This window comes from Hypomesus nipponensis, chromosome 16, assembly GCF_054491055.1.
Source record: "Hypomesus nipponensis isolate SF chromosome 16, ASM5449105v1, whole genome shotgun sequence".
Taxonomy (NCBI): domain Eukaryota; kingdom Metazoa; phylum Chordata; class Actinopteri; order Osmeriformes; family Osmeridae; genus Hypomesus; species Hypomesus nipponensis.
Window position 1 is genome coordinate 6862535 of NC_140376.1, and position 25753 is coordinate 6888287.

General features: G+C 48.4%; 2 protein-coding genes across 2 annotated transcripts; one reads left to right on the forward strand and one right to left on the reverse strand.

Moving 5' to 3' along the window:
- Window positions 1–17457: 17457 nt before the first annotated feature.
- fam43a (family with sequence similarity 43 member A) lies at window positions 17458–19405 on the reverse strand. The gene has a single exon (XM_084676505.1). It carries the CDS (start codon window positions 19187–19189, stop codon window positions 18149–18151), a length of 1041 nt encoding a protein of 346 aa, XP_084532631.1. The 5' UTR covers window positions 19190–19405; the 3' UTR covers window positions 17458–18148.
- A 1085-nt stretch (window positions 19406–20490) lies between these two features.
- lsg1 (large 60S subunit nuclear export GTPase 1) lies at window positions 20491–25722 on the forward strand. The gene is made up of 14 exons (XM_084676492.1): window positions 20491–20732; window positions 20891–21017; window positions 21114–21234; window positions 21480–21566; window positions 21750–21836; window positions 22020–22080; window positions 22227–22403; window positions 22807–23163; window positions 23297–23398; window positions 23481–23624; window positions 23978–24101; window positions 24663–24742; window positions 24854–25024; window positions 25295–25722. Exons 1-14 carry the CDS (start codon window positions 20631–20633, stop codon window positions 25475–25477), a joined length of 1923 nt encoding a protein of 640 aa, XP_084532618.1. The 5' UTR covers window positions 20491–20630; the 3' UTR covers window positions 25478–25722.
- The last annotated feature ends 31 nt before the right edge of the window (window positions 25723–25753 follow it).

The following is a 25753-nucleotide window of genomic DNA, read 5'->3' on the forward strand; positions in this document are numbered from 1 at the left end:
GTGAAATGTTTTTTGGTTTAGGCAGTTTGCAGGCCCTGAGTGGGAGAGTGCGGACAGGGAGACTTGATGCTCTAGGTGGGGTAACAGCATCACTGTTGCCCCCTGGAGAGTCCAGCCTGCGGAATGACCCCCCCCCCTTCCCCCCAAAGACAGCTCATATCACACCGGACCAGGCTAGGCAGGGTGACCCTTGGTAACCTCCTCAACCAACACACACTTCCTGCTCACAGTGCCCGAAGTCAACGTCCTTTCAGCCTCAACATGCTCCATTTGTCGATAAAAGCGTTTGAGAAGCTGAAATGAGTTTCTTTGAAGTTGGGGTAGCCGGTTGACCGGCGGAGATCAGCTAGGAGCTGAAGCATTAGTCCCCTCGGGTCGGTGATGCTTCTGAATCACCTCTGAAGCTGGTTTATATCCCACTCAGGGCTTAGCATAAATTATTCATCAATCATTTTATAGCCACATTAAAAACCTGATAGCCAAATGTATTACTTGATGCATTAGATCAGTGCCTTCTCTGGCCCAGGTCCTGACAGGGTTGGCTGCATTCATCTTTTCCTCTCTTCATCCTCTCCTCTCTCCATCCTCTCTTTCTCCCTCTCTCCTCTCTATCTCCCTCCTCTCCTCCCTTCCTCCCTCCCTCCCTCCATCCCCTCCTCTCCTTCTCCCTCTCTCCCTGTCCTTGTGCCCGATCACTGTGGCGTGAAGCCACAGAACAGCACCTCAGCCCATGAGCTCGTTAGCTAAGCTGATGCTTACCACAGCGTTCGTGTTTTTTGTGTGTTCCCGCTTTCATTTGTGAATGTGTGCGTCGATGTCCTGAATGTACGAGTACGTGTTTTGTGCGTGTTCATGCCCACATGTGCGATGACGTGCGCGTACGTACCGCGTGCCTCTGCCGTGTGTATGTGTGTTGCGTCTTGTGTTTGTGCTTACGCTTGTGATCATGTGTGTCTGTACTGTGTCTGTATTGCGATGTGTATGTGTATATGTGTTTGTTTTTCCCTGGCGGTGTGCAAGCTCTTCAAATATGTATGAGAGGTCCCTTATTTATAGACCGACTGCACCGGAGTCATTCCTCATAACGCTGTTATACTGGGTCAAGCGAAGAGGAAGAATCTGAGGGAAGAGGGGGGGGGGAGAGAGTGGAAGGAGAGAGAGGAGAGAGAGAGTGGAAGGAGAGAGAGGAGAGAGAGTAGAAGGAGAGAGAGGAGAGAGAGTTAGTGGAAGGAGAGAGAGAAGAGAGAGTAGAAGGAGAGAGAGGAGAGAGAGAGTGGAAGGAGAGAGAGAAGAGAGAATAGAAGCAGAGAGAGGAGAGAGAAAGTGGAAGGAGAGAGAGGAAAAAGAGAGAGTGTGGAAGGAGAGTGGGAAGAGAGACTTGACAAAGAGAGAGGGAAGAGAGAGCGTTAAAGGAGAGAGGAAGGAGAGAAACAGCAAGGACAAGAGAGAACGATGGAGACAGCGTGTGAAGGAGGAAGGGACGGGGGGGGTGTAAAGGAGTGAATGGTGGTACATGCTGGCTCACCCACAAATGCTGTGCAATGTTCAGTACTGGATCATCTAGACAATACTTTCATACTGTCTAGTTTTATATTTGTATTTTATACTAGAGAGTAAAGTTTTATATTTGTATTTTATAGTAACTTTTTTATCGTAAATTTTATTTGTAACTTCTAGAGAAGTTCTGGAAATTGTTGATAGACTGTAGGATGTTTTATTTATTGTATTCTATAACTTTGCACTGTTGGCGAAGCCTGAAAATCAAGCATTTCATTACAAGTAACTGTTGTGTGCATTTAGTGTCAGACGTTCAATCTCCAAAAAACACTTCTTGTGTGCCCGAGCTATGATATATGTTTCTGTGGTGGATGCTGGTCACAGAAATAGTCTAACGAGACGTGAACAGAGCAGATATATCTAAGTGGTTAAAGCATTTGACTGCAGATCAAAGGTTCACATCCCCCACAGCACCGTGTAGATTAAAGCAGTAGTTAGAGACGTTGGGATTGTTGGGATCTTAAAATATCTGGCCCTTCCTGACCACGACACTCGCACGGTTGAATGTGAGGCCTGGTGAGTCTCTCAAACCGCAGACATTAATCCAGAAGGGTTAAGGCCCTTACACGCTGAGTGCAACATTTTCGAATGAGTTTTTTCGCAATCAGCCTCAACATTCGGTGGTCCTGAATTTCCCAAAAAACTATCAAAATGCTGGCTATGGATGCGAAAACGCAGAAAATCGAACCCGATCCGAACTTTTTTTTGACGGACGAAAGTTTTGGAGGCAGTGTGTAAGCGCGATTGACATAACGTGAGGTTGTATTTATTTTTTACGTGCGAACATTTTGGATACAAATTTCGGACTCAGTGTGCAATGGCCTTTAGGGACCCCAGATGTAGGATGGATTAGGGATCCTGGATCTAACAAGAACATATCCCTTCACCAGGCGCTTTATCCAAAGCGACTTAGGTGCGGGATTTGAACCTGCGACCTCTTGATCGGCATCTAAATGCTCAGAGATGTATGTGGGTCAGACGTGCGTCACCATATCCAGCGACCATGTTTGTCTGAGGGCCTCTATTGTCCTCGGCCGCCGAGCAGAAGCCCTGGGCGGCGTCCTGCTGGGAGCTGGGCCGCACGCGGCCATGCTGGGGGTTTGTGTCCCAGTCCGAGAGAGTCGGGCGGAAGGACACAGTGATGTTTGTCCTTCATTGTTGGCTGCTCGGTTCCTGTCCTGTCTGGGGTAATGGGTCTCTCTGAACACTCTCTGAACTCTGTCCTGGCTGAACCGAATCTCTGCAGACCTGTTTTCCCAGTTTCCACCTTTAAAAGGTGTAAGCAGCCCTCTGCCACCCCTGCCTGTGTACTACTATACTATGTACTAAATACTACACTACTAAGTAGTATTGTACTAAGTGCTACTATACGGTATTATGTACTATTCAACCACTAGACTATGTACTACTGTACTATATACTTCTATATTATGTACTATTGTTCTATTGTACTATGTATTACGTACTATGCACTTCTGCTCTGTGTACTACTGTACTATTGTTCTATTGTGCTGTGTACTACTGTACTGCTGTACTGGTCTCCTGGTTTTTCTGTTGAACTCGCGTCTCCCCCCGGCTCATAAAACACACGTCTCTACCCTTATGCTTCCTTCCGGTCATTGTGACCCACCGTCGTGGTGCAAAAGGTGGATCACAATGACCCGAAGGCAGCACAAGGGTTATTAACTGATGCAATAAGCGCTTCACATCCCCTCCCTCGTCAACACGGTTAGACTGAGGGCTTAAAGCACTTATCCCCTCGTTGAGCCGGTCACGACGCCCTCCACTGGGTCTTCTTCATGCCTGTCTCCCCCCCCCCCCCCCAGACAGGACACCTTCCCAGCTCCCCCGAGTACACAGCTGATCTTGCTGTCTGGTGTTTAAGGTTGTGCTGTTTGGGCAACAATATCATTAAAGTCGGATCATAAAATCGGTCCTGTTAGAACGCTTGACTGTTGATCAAGAGGGTGCAGGTGCAAATCCTCCCCTGTAGGTTGCTTTGGATAAAAGCATCTGCTAAATGAATACAGTAGAGCTATAAACATAGAAACGCCATGTCATGTTTGTTCGGCCACATCACCACCCAGTTACAAATGTGGGGGTGAACCCTTTCCTGCTTGGTGTCAAGGCTGGTGTCGGTCCTAGGTGTGAGCTGTGCAGCATGGTTGACTGGCCTGTCAGGGCCCAGTCTGGGCGCCAGACCTGTGTCAACATCACCAACAACCCCCCAGCTCGGTTTGCCTCCAGCGCCTCTCGCTCCGTGTTCACCACCACGCAGTGCTCCTCCAACAGCTTACTCTGCCGCAGGAGTTTAGAGAGCTAACAATATCGCAGAGGGCCAGGCTAAATTTAAATGTTGCCGAGACTCGGCCCGGAGCCGGCGCGGTGCGAGACGATGATTCACATCCTCCTGCTCACCCAGCCCCCGGCCCCACATGCACCAAAACAATCCCCGAACTGACGGATGTTGAGCGCGTTGCTTTGTGCTCCGGCGTACGCTTTCACCCCTTAGCGTACGCAGTCCTGCAGGCCATCGGGTTGTCCTTCTGACTGGTATGTCACAAAGAGAGAAAGAGAGAGGGTGGGGGAGAGAGAGAAAGAGAGGGAGGGGTAGAGAGAGAGAATGAGAGATTCCTCTCTTCCCTGCCTTCAATCAAGTGTTCCTCACAGAGGAAGGCGAGGAGGCGAGGAGGGGAGAAGGTGAGCAGGGCACTGATCTGGTATACCTCCAGTCCAGTGTGAGACCGTTCCATCATCTCCTACTTCCCTGCTGCTCTGACGCAGCTTGTCTCCTGCTCCCGAGTCTCTCCCAGGAAGGCAGTTCGAGGTTAGTTAGATTAGTTTCGGCCTCTGACCCCCAGGATTTACAGATGGGAGCCTGACACAGTGGCGGTACTCTGATGTAATCTGCTGTCATCATTAACTCAGAAACATGTCTACAACAGCCTTTCTTAACCTTACTCTGGTGTTCTGTCGTTCTAGCCAGCTTATTTTTACCAACAAAAAAAACATCCCCTGAATCCAACCAGTCACAGTGACAGTACTGCAGGTGTCCTATTGGCTGGCTTCCCTGTCTGTCAAGGAGCTAGGCGCTTTGAGCTTGACTGTGTTATACATATCCTGGCTTTCCCTGTGATTCCTGCCAAATTGTGCCGGTATTATTCCTGTGCCTTTCCAGTATTCATTTGTGTCAGATTCCCGTTTGTCGACCTTGATTTGGCTCCTGTGTTTGGTTTTTGATCTTCTAAATTGTCCCTGGAATCCGAATGTGCTTGATGTATCGCCCCACACAGTTAAAGAGACAGAACATCAAGATAATGGAGGATGAATGGAGACAGCAAGCCTAACACCTGAGCCAGGACACTGTTGTGTTGGAAGGGACACAAATGCCACACTGACATTTATAGGTCGATATCTGAGAATTATGACGAGCTGGTATCAGATAAGAGCAGTGTGTATTCTATGTGAGCTGAGAGCAAGATAGTCCTAGAGTAATATACATTCCCAGATAACAGGAAGCTGCACTAAAGCCCAATGTGCATCAAATATAATAAATTCCCGATGTGGAACACAATAGCGCCGGCACATTTCATAATATTATTGAACATTGCTCTTTCTCCGAATTTTGCATCTCACTTTGAGACTTCCTGGGTTAGTTATTAGCTTATGGACTGCAAAGGTTGCCATCTCTTTCTCTCTCCCTCTCCCTCCCTTGCTCTTTATCTGTCCCACACCTGTAAACCGTCAGCTGATAAGGATGAAAGCCGTAACAGTAGAGGAAGGTCAGTGGGCTTTCAGCTCTGACAATGCTGTGTTTTCCTGTGAGTTGAATCAAAGCCTCCAGTGTCCTCATTGTGTGTGTGTGCGTCGGTATGTGTGCGCGTGTGTTTCAGTGTGTGTATGAGGACCTGTGTAAGTGTGTGTGTGTGTGTGTGTGTGTATGAGGATGTAACATTCCAGTGATTGCACATGTGATTGTCTTCAGTCAATAGGCCAGGAATGTAGAGCATGGGAATGTTTATGAGCGCCCCACAGTAGGAACTACCAACAGGGTTTACGGTGCACCAGACAATAACAAAGGTAGCATAACGACACATCAAGTGTTTGTTTTAGGAAGGAACAGAATGTATTCGTATCTGGATATGCAGTGTGATCTGAATAACCACTATGTATCAAAAGGCAGCCCGGTTTGGGGTTAAGGTCGGGGTTCTGTCTGCAGGGTTGCCTGAGTTAGCAGTACGAGCCGAAGGTCCGCCAGGCAGACTATGACGCATGCGAGGTGCTGTTCGATGTCCGAACCACGTGCTCTCAGACAGGGTGAGGGTTAGACGCTAGGCCGGACAGGACATTCGATTGGTACAGAGAAACGCCGGGCCCGAAGCAGAGTGCCAGTGATGGGTTTGGCTCCTGTTGTCTGACAAACTCAATACCTCCGCCCTGGGGGGAGCCTTTCACACAGGGATGCTGAAGGGACACAGTGGGCCCGGTAGACCACAGTAGACGGTCGGCAGCCGTAGACAACAATGATTCCAGGACGACCTGGATCTTATTCAACAGGTGCCGCCAGTGCCCCCTGGATGACCTTGGGCATCGATGTGTTCCTCCCAGCCAGGAGTCTGATGAATGCTTCACACAGAGGTGAAGCTCACTGCAGAACGAGGAAGTGGACCATGGCAAAGAAGTGTCTGCTATTGATGACTGACGACGGTTGATGCTAATCTAGAAGATAAGAATTGTTAAGCATGCAATGTTTGCCACAGGCAAATGTCTTCGGTTAGGGTACACTTAGGTTTGGGTTATGCTAGGGTTAGGTTAGACGCTAGCATTGGGGTTAGGGTTCAGTCTCTCCTCTTCTATTCCCCCCTCTATCCTTCCCTCCCTTTACACCCCAGCAAAGTAGGGCAGGTGTGCCCTTGTCAGATAAATGTTCTCAACTCTCTGTAGGTGTGTGTGTGTGTGTGTGTCGTGAACATCCTCACCACCATAATGAGGATTAACGAGCCTGCGCGAGAGGAATTTACAACCATGCACACCTCTCCCAAGGTGAGCCGAAAATCACCCTCCTTTGAGCAGGAATAGAATCCATGAATGATCTCCCCCTTCCTGCAGAGTGCGGGGCGAGGAGGGGGGGTTCTAAAGATAGGACTTCCTAACTCTTGAATAACGAGCTGGACTCGTTCTGGGGCTGGCAGAGAAACGGGGACAGTTATTCACTCACTGTCGCCCCAACAACACATGGGGCCCACGAGGAACATGCTCTCCAGGCTGGTCATCATCAGACCACCTGGCGCATGGCAAGGCTATCTGATGACGATTACATGCAAGACACAAAATGTGCTCAAAGTGAAGGGGCCCAGATACCTCTATGCGGTGTGTGTGTGTGGTGTGCGAATGTATGTGGTGTGTATGTGTGTGTGGTGTGAATGTATGTGGTGTGTGTGTGGTGTGAATGTATGTGGTGTGTATGTGTGTGTTGTGAATGTATGTGGTGTGTGTGTGTGTGTGGTGTGAATGTATGCGGTGTGTATGTGTGTGTTGGGAATGTATGTGGTGTGTGTGTGTGTGGTGTGGTGTGAATGTATGTGGTGTGTATGTGTGTGTGGTGTGAATGTATGTGGTGTGTATGTGTGTGTGGTGTGAATGTATGTGGTGTGTATGTGTGTGTGGTGTGAATGTATGTGGTGTGTGTGTGTGTGGTGTGAATGTATGTGGTGTGTATGTGTGTGTTGTGAATGTGTGTGGTGTGTGTGTGTGTGGTGTGAATGTATGTGGTGTGTATGTGTGTGTGGTGTGAATGTATGTGGTGTGTGTGTGTGTGTTGTGAATGTATGTGGTGTGTATGTGTGTGTTGTGAATGTATGTGGTGTGTGTGTGTGTGTGTTGTGAATGTATGTGGTGTGTGTGTGTGTGTGTTGTGAATGTATGTGGTGTGTGTGTGTGTTGTGAATGTATATGGTGTGTGTGTGTTGTGAATGTATGTGGTGTGTGTGTGTTGTGAATGTATGTGGTGTGTGTGTGTGTGTTGTGAATGTATGTGGTGTGTGTGTGTGTGTGGTGTGAATGTATGTGGTGTGTATGTGTGTGTTGGGAATGTATGTGGTGTGTGTGTGTGTGGTGTGAATGTATGTGGTGTGTATGTGTGTGTGGTGTGAATGTATGTGGTGTGTATGTGTGTGTGGTGTGAATGTATGTGGTGTGTATGTGTGTGTGGTGTGAATGTATGTGGTGTGTGTGTGTGTGGTGTGAATGTATGTGGTGTGTATGTGTGTGTTGTGAATGTATGTGGTGTGTGTGTGTGTGTGTTGTGAATGTATGTGGTGTGTGTGTGTGTTGTGAATGTATATGGTGTGTGTGTGTTGTGAATGTATGTGGTGTGTGTGTGTTGTGAATGTATGTGGTGTGTGTGTGTGTGTTGTGAATGTATGTGGTGTGTATGTGTGTGTTGTGAATGTATGTGGTGTGTGTGTGTGTGGTGTGAATGTATGTGGTGTGTACGTGTTGTGAATGTATGTGGTGTGTGTGTGTGTGGTGTGAATGTATGTGGTGTGTATGTGTTGTGAATGTATGTGGTGTGTGTGTGTGTGTTGTGAATGTATGTGGTGTGTGTGTGTTGTGAATGTATGTGGTGTGTGTGTGTGTGTGTGGTGTGAATGTATGTGGTGTGTATGTGTGTGTTGTGAATGTATGTGGTGTGTGTGTGTGTGTGGTGTGTATGTGTGTGTTGTGAATGTATGTGGTGTGTATGTGTGTGTTGTGAATGTATGTGGTGTGTATGTGTGTGTTGTGAATGTATGTGGTGTGTGTATGTGTGTGTGTTGTGAATGTATGTGGTGTGTATGTGTGTGTGTTGTGAATGTATGTGGTGTGTGTGTGTTGCATTCATGGTGTATTTACGGATGTCATTTCCTCTTGGGCCCACCTTTATATAACTTTTGCATCTAATGAGGTTTCAAGAGCGTTGCGAGGGTCTGATTTAGCACTCACAGTGTTAAATCATCTCTGGTTGCTAATGGTCTTTGGCCTCATTAAAGGCTCTTAACCCGCTGATACAAAATAACATTCTGCTGGAAGGACATCAGCTGATGTGCATGCACAGTATAGCAGCTGTGTTTGTGTGGGTGAACAAGTGTGCACGTGAGTGTGCAGAGTGTGTGTGTGTTGAGGCTGCACAGCACATGTGTGACTTCAGTATTTTATGTAACGGTGGCATTCTGTGGAACATGACTGGAGGCTACATGTTGTGCCCAGCTGTGGACACACACACAAACACACACAATCACACACACTCACAGATACATACACACGCGCACACATACCCTCACGCACACCCACACACACACACACATACACACACACAAATAAACACGCCCCCTCACACACATGCTGTCTTTACTCTTTACCGATTATCTTTCACTGCTGGAAACCCGTAAAGGACCAAAAAGACTTTGTTCCAAAGCAAGAGGCACACAATCTACATACATTTGCATTTAGTCATTAAGCAGACGCTATTATCCAGAGCGACATACAGAAAGTACAGGGACATTCCCCCCGAGGCAAGTAGGGTGAATTGCCTTGCCCAAGGACACTGTCATTTGGCACGGCCGAGAATCAAACCAGTAACCTTCTGATTAATAGCCCGACTCCCTAACCGACTCCCTAACTGCTCAGCCATCTGACCCCTACTAAACATGCAAGATGCTTGTACTGCAGACAGGGTAGACAGCGTAGTAGGAAGTAGACAGGCAGGGTGCTAGGAGCCCCCTGTTTGTGTAGAGTGTACCTGTGTGTGCGTGTGTGCGTGTGTGTGCGTGTGTGCGTGTGTGTGTGTGTGTGTGTGCGCGCGTGCGTGCGTGTGTAGAGTATAAACGGGTTAGGGATGGGCCGTCCGGTTTACTACTCTCTCGGCCTTGATGACTCATGCTGCCAGGAGAACAACATGCCTGGGCAGAGACCGACAGCCTCGCCCGGCTACATCCTCCTGACCCACTGACCAGCCGGAGCCTCCAGGACCTGCTGCAGCCTCTCCTCCTTACCCTCCTCCTCTCCTCCTTACCCTCCTCCTCTCCTCCTTCTCTTCTCTTCTCCTCCCCCTCCTTACCCTCTTCTTCTCCTTTTCTCCTCTCCTGTCTTCTCACCTTTCTTCCCCTCTTCTCACCTTCCTTCTCCTCTCTCCTGGCAGGGACAGTGCTCTACTGTCCTTGGTGAGAAGGTTCTGTAAGCTGATCGGCCTCTGACTCTTATCTGTCCGGTATTATGGTCAACTGTGTGCGTGCCAACAATATATGTGTGTATGTTGGTGTATGTGTGTTCAGGTAAGCAAGACATGTCCCAAACATCCCTAAACCGCTCCAAGCCCAAGCCAGTTTTTTTCCAGTCCCTTCAGTACAGACAAATATCCCTCCGAGTGATTCATGTGCCCTGTGTTAGACGCTACATTGCTGGTTATTGTCAGGTGCGGGGAAGTGGATTTGGCAGAGACCTGGAACCTTAAATCACTGTCCCTGTTAACGTTGTTTTTGTGTGAACAAATGGAATGAGGTCACCGTGTGCTCTGAGAAGGGATGGTTATCATCTGAAAAAGGTCAATACAATGACCATGTTTTTTGAGCTCTCGTTTAAACGTATACCGTTGTTTCCTCTCAGGCATATGGCATGGCCTGCCCAGGCATTCCTGAGCTGCTGCTCTGAGGGGGGGGGGCTTCCTGTTTACAGTATCGAGGCTGGGGAGTTATACTGGACTGCTTGAGGTACTCAAGTAGACCTCTTCATCTGCACAAAAGAGTTCAAAGGGAGAGGGAGAAAATGAGGTGAAAATACGTCTGAAAAGTTGTTTTGTTTTGACAACACGTTTTCGAGGCGGAGAACCGTCTTCTGCAAGCAGAAGTGAAGAAGAGAGGCAGACAGTGAGGAGACACACACGCCACCTACACACACGCGCACACTAACACACCCTCGCAAACACGCGCACGCTTTCAAGACACGCACTCACACACTCGCCGACGCGCAGGCACGAGCTCACACACACACACACACACAGAGACACACGCACATCCATGGCTCTGTCCTGGGCCACGCTCTGTCTGCCATGACGCCTGTTTATCTTACTAGCATCCTGTGTGTCTGCACTGGGCTGTACACATGTGGACTGTGAGTACTCCCCCCCCACCCCCCCACCCCTCTCTCTATCACACACTCAATTTTCCTCTCTGTCTTCGACACAGAGGTAGTTACTTCCACTTATTCCCCTGGGATCTGGTCTGTCTCTCTGACTCTCTTAGACAGTCATGCGTTAGGCACACTCACACACACACACACACACACTTTCAGTACACCCACACACTCAGCCACACACTCAGCCCAAACCCAGACGCTGTAAGGAACCACCCCGCAGAGGGTAGATGTCTCACAGGGCTATTATTAGCCCTGAGCTTTTGAATAAGCTTCAAGCTTGGCTTCGACTAACTTCTGTTTTTCTGGGCCCTGAAAGCAACACTTACCAGATCATCATTTCCGGTGGTACCTTCTACTGCCGTCCCGCCACTTTGCATTTGAGATCCTGCTGTTACAGTATCTAGCAAAAAATGGCACTCAAGAGTAGTCGATGTTGCACTTTGTGTTGTTATTTTGGCCTCACTGTGCTGCAGCCTGCACTGTACCAGGTTTTACTGTAATTGAGACCTCATTATAGACTGCTGAAAGATTGTTGTTTTAGTTCACCTTACATGAATCAGCCAGCTACTGTAATCAAGATATTATTGTTGCTATGTATTTAAGCAATTCAGATGTTACTGTTGCACTGTAGTTGCACTCCAGTATATTTGTAGTATTATTGCGATGTTGTAGTACACTGTTGTGTTATTTTTGTTCATCATGTCTGTTAGCTGAGACATGGTTGCTTTACGATGCGCCTAGTACATACACATTGTTCCTTGACTCTGACCACCAAAATACTGTAGTACGATGCTTATGCGGATGGTTGATCTTCTAGGGTGCTTTCTATATGCACAATTTGAACATCGCTTAGAATAAAAGTCTCTTCTGAATGAATAAAATATGAATGTAAATGTATGAGGTTTAGGATTAGGATGTATGCTGTGCTGTGGCACGCAAGAACTTCCTGTTCTGACCTCACCATACACCACCTGACCTGACCTGAGCTACGGCTTAAATAGAACTCTTCCAGAGAGACGGGGTACGCTGTGTTAATCTCACTCCTGCACGGTACTGTTTCTTCAGTTTAGGGTTAATCCATACAATGACCTATCCCAGCAGGCCTTTCCCTCTCTGTTCCCTCTCTATCCATCTCTCTCTCTCCATCTGTCTTTTCACCTTCTCCCTCTCTCTCTTTCTCCCTCTCTCTCTCGCTCTCTTTCACTGTATCTCTTTCTCACACACGGACACGTGCTCGTCCCCTTACTTAAGAGGCGGGAAGAAAGATGGTGATGAGAGGGAGAGTGGAAGAAGTGAGGGTAGGGGAAGAAGAGAAAGGAAGAGGGGGAGAGAAAGTTGAGAGAGATGAGGGGGGAAGAGTGCAGAGAAGGGAAAGGAGAAAGTTAAGGAGCTACGGGAGAGGGGAGGGAAGGGAAATAAAGGAAAGAGAAGTGAGGGAGAGAAGGGAAGAGAGGTGAGGAAGGAGACAAGAAGCGGGTGTTTGAGGAGCCCTGGTATTCCAGTGAGTGTAGGAATTCAGAGTGAACGTGGATTAAGGTCAGCCCTTGGAGATGATGAGTTTCTGGGAAATATCAGGTGTTATAAACCTGGAGCAGATGAGCCCTAACGTGGTATGGGTCGGCAGCTGCCAAAGCCCCATCCCATCAGCCTCACCGATCCAGACGTATTTGAAGAAACGAAATGAATTGTTTGATGTTACATTTGCACCGTTAAAGTCAGGTTCATGCTCTTTCACTCAAGTGCTCCACTGTGCCTGGTCATTGAGTCATTTCCCACGCCTGCTGGAATGCTTTACCTGAAATTCAACATTGTTATTGTATCACATTCCAGTTTTTAAGATTACACACACACACACGTTCTTTGTTTTGCTTTCATGTAGTTAAAGTTCTGTGTGTTTCTGATACAGGTGAACGTTGTGTGTATTTACATTTACATTTTAGCGGATGCTTTTATCCAAAGCGACTACCGAGAGAGAACTTTACAAAAGTGCATAGATCACTGATCATAACAACAATATAGCCCCAAAATATTGCGGGTAGCCAAAACAGGAAGCATTGTGAAAAACCAAATAAGTTCCAAAGCGAAGAACCATAATAGCATGTAGTGAAACAAGTTACAATTAAACAACTTGAACCTCAAAAGAGCAAGGGTGTACCTATAGAAAAGCGATGACAAGAATTTTAAATCAGTTACAACTAACCAACAAGAGCAACAAGTCCCTCAATAAGAGTCATTGTGTTCCTGGAGGAAACTGACATCAGGTCCAGCAAATCATTCCGAAGCACCGTTCCGACAGACAAGTGGGAGTACAACTGTATTTCTGGCGTGGGTGAATATTGTGCGTGTTTCTGGAATGAGGTGGTGATATGACAGGCAGATCTACCGGTCGAACCAGTTCTCTCTGTGGCGTGAGCCGCGCACCTCTCTTCAGGATGGAGGGCGAGTGTCTGAGTGCATGGCTGCGAGGCACCGAGGGCGTTTGAGCAGTGACTATCCGTGTAAGACGTGAGATGGAAGCGCCGTAAACAGGAAGCCGTGACAAGGTCTGCGCGTCAGATCTCTATGGACAGACAGAGAGAGACAAAGAGAGAGAGAGCGGGAGAGATCGGGAGCAGAGGGAGAGACGTAGAGACAGAAAGGGAAAGATTGAGAGAGGGGGGGTGAGTTGGGGGGGGGAGAGAGAGATTAAGAGACACAGGGAGAGGGAGAGGGAGAGAGAGAGTGGGGAAAAAGAAAGAGGGAGAAAGAGAGAGAGGTTGCCATCACTGTCACTGACTTGCATGGAACGAAGGTGGGATCAGACATGGAATAAAGGTGGGGTCAGAGGTCATGTGAAGAACAACACTTGTTTACTTGGTATCTTCAAACAGACAAAGAGTAGACATAGACGTACACTAATTTAATAGTATTAAATAAGAGCTTAATGCATTTTTATCACATTTATCTTTTAATTCTAAATTGGAAAGGCACTTAAAATGTACAGATTTTGTACATTTACTTACTTATTGTTGTTGTTAACGTAGTAAAATGTAAGTATACTTTAATTACAATATTCTTTCCCTGGGGTCAGCCCTACATTACAAACATGATTATTATCAACAGTCTGAAAGGGGGGGGGTTCTCTGTCTGGTTCTCTCCCAGCCTGTCTCTCTCTCTCTCTCTCTCTCTCTCTCTCTCTCTCTCTCTCTGTAACTCTCTCTGTAACTCTCTCTCTCTCTCTCTCTCTGTAACTCTCTCTCTCTCTCTGTAACTCTCTCTCTCTCTCTGTAACTCTCTCTCTCACTCTCTCTCTCTCTCTCTCTCTCTCTCTGTAACTCTCTCTCTCTCTCTCTGTAACTCTCTCTCTCTCTCTCTCTCTGTAACTCTCCTAGCTTGTCTCTCTCTGTCTATCTCTCTTAGTCTGTCTGTCTCTCTCTCTCTCGGTCTGTCCCCTCACGGCGTCAGTCAGCCCCGTCCTCGTCTGTTATTATTCCATTTCCTGTCCGGTAACGGAAGGACAGAAATAACTCCGGCTGAATCCTACGACTCTCCAGGGGAAACCTTTTGTGTCAGAAACACGGAAAACAAGAGTGGGTGTTTGAACGGGGAGCTGAGAGGGCAATCTAGCTACACAGGCAGCTTCACTCAGACACAGGCCTCGTTAGCCAGACAGGAGAAGCGTTTCCTCAGCAGAGAGATATATTTGCTTCTGTTGGGAGGAAAGTGGACACTTCACCCGAAAGGTTGAGATAGACCAATCTTGGGCAAAGAGTTGATTGTGTTATTCGTGTGTGAATTTCACAGGATTTAAGCAAAGTACTGTATGCTTGGATTGCTAACAGGGTTTAGCGTGGGCAGTTAAAGCAGAATGGTGAGCACACGCACACACAAGCAGACACGCAGACACACACACACACACACACCATGAGTATTATCTCCACACACACACATACTGAAAACATTCCAGTGGGCATCAGAATGTTCCTGTCTGTGACAACATGGAACCGTTGGATTCTATGAGAAGTAGAGCTCAGCTCAGAGAGCAAGGTTGACCCACCACACCGACACAAGCAGCCTGCCATAACTTCAGTGGAACACTACCACACCGACTAAACATCTGTGATCATACACCTTCAGCTTCTACCTGAAGGACATCTTTCCCTGCATCCTGAGAGCCGTGCCTGCCCTGTACAGATGCAGGCCCAGGCGCACAGCATCCCCCCTGGTCATTGGCTCTGATCGGAAGCCCAGAGGGGTTATGTGTGTGTGTCTAGCCCAGCCAGCTGTAAACCAGGCCAGTGTGTTGTTGATGTAACCAGAGCCCTGGCCTAAATGGGCCTTGCTGTTCCGACTCCCACATGCATTATTGAAGACCAGATTGACTTCCTGGTCCTCAGCACGTCTGACCGCGCTGGCCTCGCCATGCATGGCCCCCGGCTGTGTTCCACACTCTCGTGACGAGCGACCCTCTAGATTCCTCTGGGATGACGGGTCACAAGTGATTTGTGATGATGCAGTAATAACAAGCATGCAATATGAATGATCATGCGTTTTTATTGATAGTGCACCCTAAATGATTGAGCTATCTCAGTGCACTAAAAAGGAATATATCCCGTCCATCAAAGGTGCAGAAATGCAATTCATTTGAACATGAAAGATGTTGTGCTACTTCAAGGTGGGATATTATCAAAGGTGGCTTGATGAATGTTATCATTTTGCAAAACAAGGAGGCGAATAATGTATGCCAGCTTGATAGAGTGACATTGTACACATGATTGCTTATCTGTTGAGTCACACTTGCCTCAGGGTGAGTTAAGCAAACATTCCTGTCCGGGGAGAAATTACAGAACACAGTTCAACGCCAGGAGGCTTCTTCTCAGCCTTTTAGTCTGTCAGGCTGACAGGAATGTCATGTTCCCACCTTCCCTGTCTCCCCCACACACACTTTCTCTTTCACACACACACACACACACACACACATATATTCACACATATTCACACACTCACACACACAGTGCATCTACAGTGGGAAATGATGGATAATATGGGTCATGGTTACAATGGAACCACACCAACTGGAGATTTCCAATACTTTTTAAATAGGGCCTTGATGACTTGTGTCTTCTCTGTTTGTGTGGGTGAGGCTTGGAGCTGCAGTTTGAGGTTGCCCAGTATCCTGTTGGTTTCCTGCGTGGGTTGAGGTCAGAGGTGGGGCAGCGTGCTGGGTGCAGCTGGAGATCCACCAGCAGGGAGACTGTGTGGGTTTCCACGCGGCTATTTCCATCCCCATGACACGGTCTCCAAACCCCTAAAGCTGAAAAACAGATCAGGGAGAGGGTTTCTGTGCCCTAGTCAGTCACAATGAAGGTCCATGACAGGGTTTTAGCCAGCAGTGGTGGACCTCCCTGGCTTCATAGTGCACATTACTGGTTGTCGGTCCAATGAGAGTGTGTTTGCTATACACACAACAGGAACACATTCACGCTCTCCTGACGCTGGCCTCACCGCCCACCTCGTTTCGGACTCAGTCCTCAGAACTGTTGCGTCTAAACAATGTGGGAGTGTTGTTGTATTCAAATTGTGTTTTTTGTTGATTGTGTTTAGTTATTTTATATCTGTGTTGTATTGCCTGTCTCTCATGTGGTCACTGCTTTTTTTCAAGAGACGTAGAAAGCTGTATAGGCCTGGGGCTGGGGCCGCTAACTTGGCCAGGGGCTGTTATCTGGCCTGGGGCTGTTAGCTGGGTCTGGGCTTGGGAATGCTTGCTGGGTTCGGAGCAGCTAGCTGGAGCTGCAAGCTGGGTCTGGCAGGCTTGTAGTTGAGGGTCTCTCTGTGGTAATGCACACACACTGAGACAAATGCTGGGCAAAAACACTATGACGGTGCTCCCGACTGGAATACTAATGCCTACATCAATACAGTACGGCCATCTGCACCGAACAACACCCTCCCCTCTAGCCCATCCACCTCAATACAGTACGGCCATCTGCACCGAACAACACCCTCCCCTCTAGCCCATCCACCTCAATACAGATCCAGTACCGTCAGACACACATCAGAGGAGTGTGGCATCAGCTCACGCTGACGTCTGATCTAGAAGCCACAGCACCAGCTGATGTGAGACCCGATGCCCAGGCGGTGTGAATGTGTTATTAATATGACAGCCGGGAATCGTACAAGTTCTGGGACGTTTGTGTGGGCCTGTTGCTATGCCGGTTGGACTAAGTGTGGGGCGAATCGACTGCGACAGTCATTCCACATATAGCAAAGCTGTAACCCTGGCAGCCTGTAACCCTGGCAGCCGGCCTGTCTGTCAAGCCAGATGTCACATGTGGTCTCGAGGGGTGTTTTGATGTCCGGGACAAACCTGGCAACCCTGTCATTCCTCCTCACCCTGTACTTCTTAAGGGTGTTTTGATGTCAGGACCAAAACCTGGCAACCCTGGCATTCCTGCTCCCTCTGCACATGGCTGCAGGGGGAAACTGTGTTTCTGTGGTTCTTTATTTAGACGCAGACAATTGTGTTGAGAAAAGAGCAATGGCAGATAACAAGGTCTGTTCACAGTAACAGTAATGTGCTGTTAACCCTGATGTTAAACATTTGCCATCCTAAATGTGGTTACACCACTACAAACCCAGACAGGTTAGCCCATGTAACTGCTTATGTGATTGAAGCCCCTGTGCCACAGAAGGGTGCAAGTCGTGTTATGGAAGCAGCTCTTTCCTCTCACGTGGTTGGACAACTTCAAATACTGACTGTTCCTTCTGAACTTTTATTGGTAATTTTGTGAGGTTCACAAACAAACCACATTTGCTTCTTTAAAAAATATGAATTACGTAATGCATTTACTATGTACACCATACATTAGGGTATTTTTTCTTTTGCACAGCAAAGATATGACATGTATGTTATAAGAACATGAGTAGGGCTATGCTACATCTATGTAATACTCGACTGAATTCCACAACAGTGCAATAAAATAGGCCATGACAGGCGTCACGTAAGGAAAGCTGTAACCAATAATAGAATGGAATGTTACATTTCTGGACAATATCGTTTAGAGAACAAATTTAAGAGAGAAACTGATGGGGTTAACAAGCACTGAATAAATTCTCTATTATAGATAAAAGAAACAGATAAAATGCAGCACTGTGCCCATGCGCATCACCATCTACAGACGGGCATGCAGTCTTTCTACTTTGTAATGCACATTCCCCAAAATGTTTTTGTGAGTATGCCGTGTTGGTGCACATTAAATCTATAATATTCGTAACATTGTCCAGGACCGGTCATCGTCTTGTTCACCATTTCCAGACGGTGAAAGAGGCACAGTAGTTAGCAAACACTCTGCTGGAAAATTACAGTAGCCTACTAAGACGAACAAAAACAGTTGAGACATTGTGATTCCATGAAAATGCACTGATGTAGACTTCAAGCGGTTTAAACAAGTTCTTGCATCTTTCCTTCCTCAAAACCGTTCGAGATAGAAATTGGTTCTTGGTTGCTCTCTATAGATGATTCGCTGCCCGTGCTCTCTCCGGAGAGAAGTCTGGTCACTCTTAAGTCCGCTTTGAGGGTCTGGACATCGTTTCCTATGCTCATCTCTCCCAGGTCAGTGATAATCTGGGACAGCTCCTGTTTACCGCTACCCACGCAATCATCGTCCGTGTCAAGAATGTCCTCACACTCGAAGTGCATCGCCTTCTCCTCTTCCTCCTCGCCGATCAAGTCTTCGGTGATGGAACCTAGTTTCGGCGCGCTCCGGCTCCGCTCCACTGGCGGTTTGTAATAACACTGACCGTTCAGAAGCTTCCTAAGCGGCACCAGCGGGATCGTCTGTTCCCCTATAAGCTGCTGTTGCTGATGCCTCGCATCGTCCCTTCGTTTAAGCCGTTTAAATTCGGCGAGAGCGGTGGCTGAGGTCTGATACAAGAGCAGCGCCATGGCTTTCGCCTTCTCTGGCTTCGACACCAGCACCGCGTGACAGCGCAGCATCACCGCCTTATGCTTCATCTCGTGCCTGTATATCCATGCGAAAATTTTGGGAAGCCTCGGATCGGCAACACAATAGGTAATCCGGTGCAGTAAATACAAATGTCCCGGTCTCCTCGCTTTATCGTCCACATGCACCATTCGAATGCCTTGTGAGCTGATGGTTAATTTCATTTTGGTGCCATTTTTGCCCATTTCGCTTTTCCCCCAAATCTTGCTCACGGCCACGTCCGTGCACCCGTCTCCTTTCGACTGGATGGTCGTGGCATTCCCCAGATAAAGGACCGTGTATGTGGGGTCCTCGCTGGTAATCTTCACCTTTTTCCTTTTCGATTTGAACATGCTTCCGACCCTGTTCAGAGCACTTTCGGGACACGATTTAGCGAAGGAGGTCAGCGCAGAGTAGTTTAAACTCACGGCATATCCCTTCTGCTTCGACTGCTTGTCTTGCTCTATCAGGTCGAACTTATTCTTCTTCCAAGGCAGCATTATACGGGTGTCCAGAGTACAGTATTACAGTCTACACCTAACTCACGTTTTAATATATCTAAATATGATATTTTAATGTCCTTTTCTGTCATTCGTGAGCTATTCATAGGCTACTTTATGTTTCCATCATCTAAGCTGCTGACCTGTGTAAACACGCCCGTGGTTTCCCGTTCCATGTTTCCAAAGACAAGGGAGTGAAGTTGGCTGTACTGGACAGGATTGTCTACAGGGTTTATACACTGGGACGAACCATTTTAGTTTTTCTGAAGGGGAACGGACGAAACCAACGATTGTTTTTCCTCGAGGACACGCACATGACGGGGTTAATTCACAAATGGTGGAGAGGGAGGGGGGGCTGCCAAGTATTGGAAATCCTGTACCTAGAAATATATTTTCTATGCTTTGTAATGGCTGCTGTTGTCACTTAATCAACATGGATTAATCCGGTTTATCTGATTAAATGGGTAATCTCGATTGAGTAAAAAAACCTTGCTAAACTGTGAAATCCCTCATGTGCTAGTTGCCTATTGGCCCATCTCATTTGCTTAAGTGCATTTTTTTTAATGTTTTCTTTACGAACAAAACAATTTCGTAAAAGGTTTCTGTAAAAACTCACATATATATAAATATATTTATTTGAATATATAAGCGATTCAAGAAGTATATTCTATTGTTTCTGTGTGGGTATTATGTATATGTGTACTAAATTAAGGACAATAAACAGGTTTACTGTAAATCGGTCTGGATGAGAGCGTCTGCTAAAATAAATTTCTAAATGTAGGCTTAAATCTTTTGTCTTTTTATCATCTATGAAATGGTTTATGCTGCCACCTGCTGGATGACAAAGGGTATAGCAGTCAAAATGATTTGGATCAAATTTATGTGTCCGGGTTGTTCTGAAAATTGGCTTGCATTCCGCTCAATTGTGAATTTAGAACAGACGTTGCATGCGAAGAAAAATGTATGTGAAGTGAAATAAAAAAAAAAAAAAAATCCAACTGAATGTTTCAAATGTTGTGATAAATATTAGAAGTAGACGGTAAGGACACGAGGAGGTGTGGAACTGTGCGCTACACCGAGTTTCTCTCCAGACATTTATCGTTGAAGGACCATGTTTGGATTGTACCATGTTGGGTTTTTTCAAAACTGCTCTTTAATCTACATATTTTTTTCTTCATCTTTTAGGACTTACAAAATATCTTGTGAAGACATTTTTTTCTGTTCTATCGAGCCCAAGTATCCCTTTTTTCTTTTTATATTTACAAAAAGCTGGACGAGTTTGCAAAACTGGTATGAGCCGAAGCCTTTCCGGTTTGTACGACAACAGTTTCCTCATGGGTAACATCATTTAGAAATGTGCGTATTTTGAGGCCGTAAAAGCTTATATAACATCGTACATAGATAGGGATCTCAGGACACTAACAGGAAACTTAATCTCAGCATGGGTAAGAAGAAAGCTGGAGGAGGTGGTGCAGGACTCGGCCGCGCGCTGATTAAGGAGAGACTGAACGCAGGCCGAGGCAACAAGAGGGGCGATTCGTGGGTACGGATGACAGCACACTCGTGCGGCTAAGAGCAACAAGCTAGCTAGTCATACACCACTACTGCTATGTTGTTTATGTTAAGTGTGACCCATACGAAGATTGATAGAAGGGTAAGTAGTCGTAACGGATGTTGACGGTCTCTTATTGACACCTGCAGCTCCACACATGTGAATTGAACGATGGCTACGACTGGGGTCGACTGAACTTGCAGTCTGTAACGGAGCAGAGTTCCATGGATGATTTCCTCGCCACGGCAGAACTTGCGGGGACAGAGTTCGTTGCAGGTAAAAGACGGTCCTTGTTTGCAGATCTCGTAGGTGGAGTAAGTCATTAGCCCCATTTAAGTTCGAGTGGGAAAACTGACTCCACTGTTCCCGCAGAAAAGCTCAACATCAAGTTCGTGCCAGCGGAAGCGCGTGCTGGCCTGCTGACCGCCGAGGAGGCTAGTCAGCTGAAGAAGCTACACGAGGAAAACTGGCAGCTTCTCCGGATACCGCGGCGGTGAGTCCGTCAACTGTCACTATTTAGGAGTCTCCAGGACCAAGGGTCTAGTCGTTGTACACTCAGAATGGTGCGGTAGTCAGGGGCTGTGGGTATAGCAACACTAAATAGCTATTACTCAGTGATGGGGCATCCAACTCAAGGATCAGTAGCTTGCAGATGTTCTTGCAGCATTTCCAGGTGTTTGTAGTATCCTATCTGTTACTTCAGTGGTGTCAATGTTCTGTGTGTTTGACCCTGCCCAGACCCCGCTGGGACGAGAGCACCAGCCCAGAGGTGCTTCAGCAGGCAGAAAGAGACAGCTTCCTGGAATGGAGGCGTGAGCTGGCACTGTACGTAGCCCACCACTCTGTCCCCATTGGCTTAAACACACCTCAGGGCTTTCCTCATTGGCCCAACACACATCCCAGGGCTTTCCCCCGTTGGCTGAAACACATCCCAGGGCTTTTGTAGAACAGCTGTAATGGTCGTCAAGTTTCTGTCTTCCCTGACATCTCGTTGCCGTGGTTGTTCAGGCTGGAAGAGGAGCAGAAGATGATTCTTACGCCCTTTGAGAGGAACCTGGATTTCTGGAGGCAGCTGTGGAGAGTTATTGAGAGGAGGTACGATCACCACGGAGTTCATCTGTGGATCACTGAGTCGTGGCGGTTTGCCATTTTCCATTCATTTGTCACTTCTGGTCCTGGATTTTCTGCTGCAGTTTCTATGGGCTCTATTTCTATGTCCCTTTGGATAAAAGCGTCTTCTAAATGAAAGTAACGTGAAGTCTCCCTGTTGTTCCTCAGTGATGTGGTTGTCCAGATCGTCGACGCCAGAAACCCCTTGTTGTTTCGGTGCCCGGACCTGGTGAGTGTAATTCAGATGAGATGTTACTTGATTCATTCCAGAGAATACGTGTTCTTCCAACCCAGCACCCGCTGCCCTCTGCTTTGCTGTGAGAAGGTGTCTCCTGTAGCGCTACGCCGTCTGACGGCTCTTTGTGTGTCCTGTAGGAGCGCTACGTGAAGGAGGTGTCTCCAGACAAGGTGAACATGCTGCTGGTGAACAAGGCCGACCTGCTGACCAGGGAGCAGAGACGGGCCTGGGCGGCCCACTTCCAGAGGGACGGCGTGCGCGCCGTCTTCTGGTCCGCCCTGGCGGAGAACGAGCGGCTGGAGGCGGAGGAGAAGGTGAGGGCCCCCCCCGCAGGGCAGGGAGGACCGACTCCTCATGTTGTTTTATCGTTGTCGCTCACAAGCGCGTCAGTTGGTTGTGCGTTTAGGTGTTCATTTAGTTTATATACATTTTTATTATTTGTCCATTGTATTTTCTTTTTATTCCTTACAGTACTATCTCTATCTTTCACCTGTCTTTCTGCTGCTGAAACGACCTCATTTACCCATATGAGGATCGATAGTGTTATCTCATTTTATCTTATGTTCCTGGCTGAATGCAGAGGAGAGGATTCTGTGTTGAAGAATGAATCACTCTGTTGATTAAGCCGGTGGCAACGAGAGCATGAGTGCCACTTCTACAACAGCGGTGCCATGTGATTGGTCGTTTTCTCACAATCCCCTTCTTCTGTGGTTGCAGGGCGTAGAGCAGCAGCAGGAGGAGGAGGAGGAGGAGGAGGAGGAGGAGGAGGAGACCACAAGCGAAGACGAGGATCATCCCGACATGAAAGATATCAGCAGGAGAGAAGAAGAAGAGGAGGAAGAGGAGGAGTGTGCCATGGAGGAGGGACGGCAGAGAAGAGTGCAGTTTAAAGGGCGCGTGGAGGAAGGAGAGCAGGAGACGTCCTCGGAGGAGGAGGGGGGGAAGGGGGACTCTGCACACGCCTCCGGCTTCCACAACTCCAGTCGTCTGCTGCAGAAGGAAGAACTTATGGCGGTGTTCAGATCTGCCCACTCTGGCCCCACCTGTAGGGAAGGAGAACTCACGGTTGGCTTGGTGAGCACACATAGACACACAGACACACACACACACGGTGTGTATCCTTTTACTGAGTAGTAGTGGTTTTTGTGGTCAAACAATGACCGTTGGGAGAATGCTTTCTTTTCGTGAAACGCGCGTCCTTTGACAGGTGGGCTATCCAAACGTGGGCAAGAGTTCCACCATCAACACAATCTTCCGAAACAAGAAGGTGTCCGTCTCTGCCACCCCGGGACACACCAAGCACTTCCAGGTACCAGCATGCCTCCTCTCACCCAGGCCTACTTCCCGAGCCCCTTCTGAAGGAAGGTCACGAACGCGCGTGTGTTTTCCAGACGCTGTACGTGGAGCCCGACCTGTGTCTGTGCGACTGCCCCGGGCTGGTCATGCCCTCCTTCGTGTCCACCAAAGCTGAGATGATCTGCTGTGGGATTCTGTCCATCGACCAGATGAGAGACCACGTGCCGGCCATTTCACTCATATCCTTTTGCTCCTCCACTGTCTAATCATGTTTAGGCTGTCATACATGGCATTCGCACTCGAGTCTTAGGCCCCCCCAAATGATTTACATGAATGATGTCTTAAATATCAAAAAATGTCTGCTGTATTTGTGTGGCCGTATACATTTGCAATGTTGAGAATTCACGTATTTCGTATAGCATTTTAGAGTTACACGGAATCATTTGTAAGACTTCACTCTGCTATGTATATATATATATATATATATAGAGTATATGTTTATGGGCATGTATTGTGTATAGAGCTGTGCTTAAACTGTACATCAATGCAATGCATAGATATATCTGTGGTGTCGGGTCCTTAACAGAGCCACGTGTGTCAGACTATTCCTCGGGCGGTGTTGGAGGGCACCTACGGCATCAACATCATCCGCCCGCGAGAAGACGAGGACCCCGACCGGCCACCCACCTACGAGGAGCTGCTCATGGCCTATGGATGTAAGACCACGCCCCTCCACGCACCTGCATACCTGACCACGCCCCTCCACGCACCTGCATACCTGACCACGCACCTGCATACCCGACCACGCCCCTCCACGCACCTGCATACCTGACCACGCACCTGCATACCCGACCACGCCCCTCCATGCACCTGCATACCTGACCACGCACCTGCATACCCGACCACGCCCCTCCACGCACCTGCATACCTGACCACGCACCTGCATACCCGACCACGCCCCTCCACGCACCTGCATACCTGACCACGCCCCTCCATGCACCTGCATACCTGACCACGCCCCTCCATGCACCTGCATACCTGAGCACGCCCCTCCACGCACCTGCATACCTGACCAAGCCCCTCCACGCACCTGCATACCTGGCTAGGCCCCTCCACACACCTGACCAGGCCCCCTCTATATCTGACCACGCCTACTCCACATCTGACCACACCTCCCCCATATCCCAGTCCACGCTAATTCCACCCACCTGAATACCTGACCACGCCTCGCCCGCACCCCTCTAGAGATTGACACCGTTACTGTGTTGTGTTTTCAGACATGAGAGGCTTCATGACCACACATGGTCAGCCGGACCAGTCCAGATCCGCCCGCTACATCCTGAAGGATTACGTCAACGTGAGTACAGCTGCGCACAGCTCGGCCGGCCAAGCCGTTGCCCTGGCTACCAGTCCTGACCACACCTGTTCGGAGTCAATAACAAGTAAGGTGTCTTGTGACCGTGGACAGGGGAAGCTGCTGTACTGCCACCCCCCTCCGCACATCAGAGCAGAGGACTTCCAGTACCAGCATGGGGCCTTCCTGCTGGGCCAGGCCGATCCGGCCGTCTCCGGCCCGGACGGCGGCACACACCGCGTCAGGAGGATCGAGAACCCAGTCGACAAGAACTTCTTCCATCAGGTGCAGTTTGACTTAACGAACGCTTTCTGACCGTCCTAGGCAGCTGTCGCGCAGGGTCATGGAATGGGCCGAAACGGTTATTGTCGCTATGCGCCTGGTCAACACGCTATTCCTTGACCACATGCACTTAGAAATACGCGGCTGTGTGGCTTTGAATGAAACCATCTGCTGAATGCACCGGAACTCTCTAGAAGTAGCCGTGTCTTGCTCCGAGCCGTGCCGGTGTACGAGGGCCGACGCACTGACCCCAAGCATGTGGTTCTGTTTCAGGAGAACGTGCGAGCGCTCACCAAAGGGGTCCAGTCCTTCATGGGCTACAAGCCCGGCAGCGGGCCCATCGGCTCGGGGAAGCCCGGCTCCGACGCGGCCCCCCTGGGCAAGCCGTGGAAGAAGCACGGAAACAGGAACAAGAAGGAGAAAGTACGTCGACTCACCAAGCACCTGGACGCCTGATCAGGGGCCCCCCTGCTTTTTATATATATCACAAACCTGGTGGAGTGGAACGTGTGTTATTTCCAGAGATCCACCGAGTCTAAGGCTGCCACTTCCTGTTTCCCTAGCGGAGATGGGCGGAGCTAAGCAGGCTGTTTGAGGACTTGCTTCCCCACTGTCTTGAGGACAGTTTGGTCCTCCAGCCGTGCAGAACATGCCTCTGTACCAGGCCACCACTGCAGATGCTCTCTGTGGTCTAAACTCATCTGAATGAGGAATTATTGTAATTGTTTAGGG

Coding starts and splice junctions, on each gene's coding strand:
- fam43a (XM_084676505.1), bottom strand. CDS start 19,189: ATGCTGCCTTGGAAGAAGAATAAGTTCGACCTGATAGAGCAAGACAAG.
- lsg1 (XM_084676492.1), top strand. CDS start 20,631: ATGGGTAAGAAGAAAGCTGGAGGAGGTGGTGCAGGACTCGGCCGCGCG. Junction 21,837..22,019: donor TGGAGAGTTATTGAGAGGAG/GTACGATCACCA, acceptor GTTGTTCCTCAG/TGATGTGGTTGTCCAGATCG. Junction 22,404..22,806: donor GGCTGGAGGCGGAGGAGAAG/GTGAGGGCCCCC, acceptor CTGTGGTTGCAG/GGCGTAGAGCAGCAGCAGGA.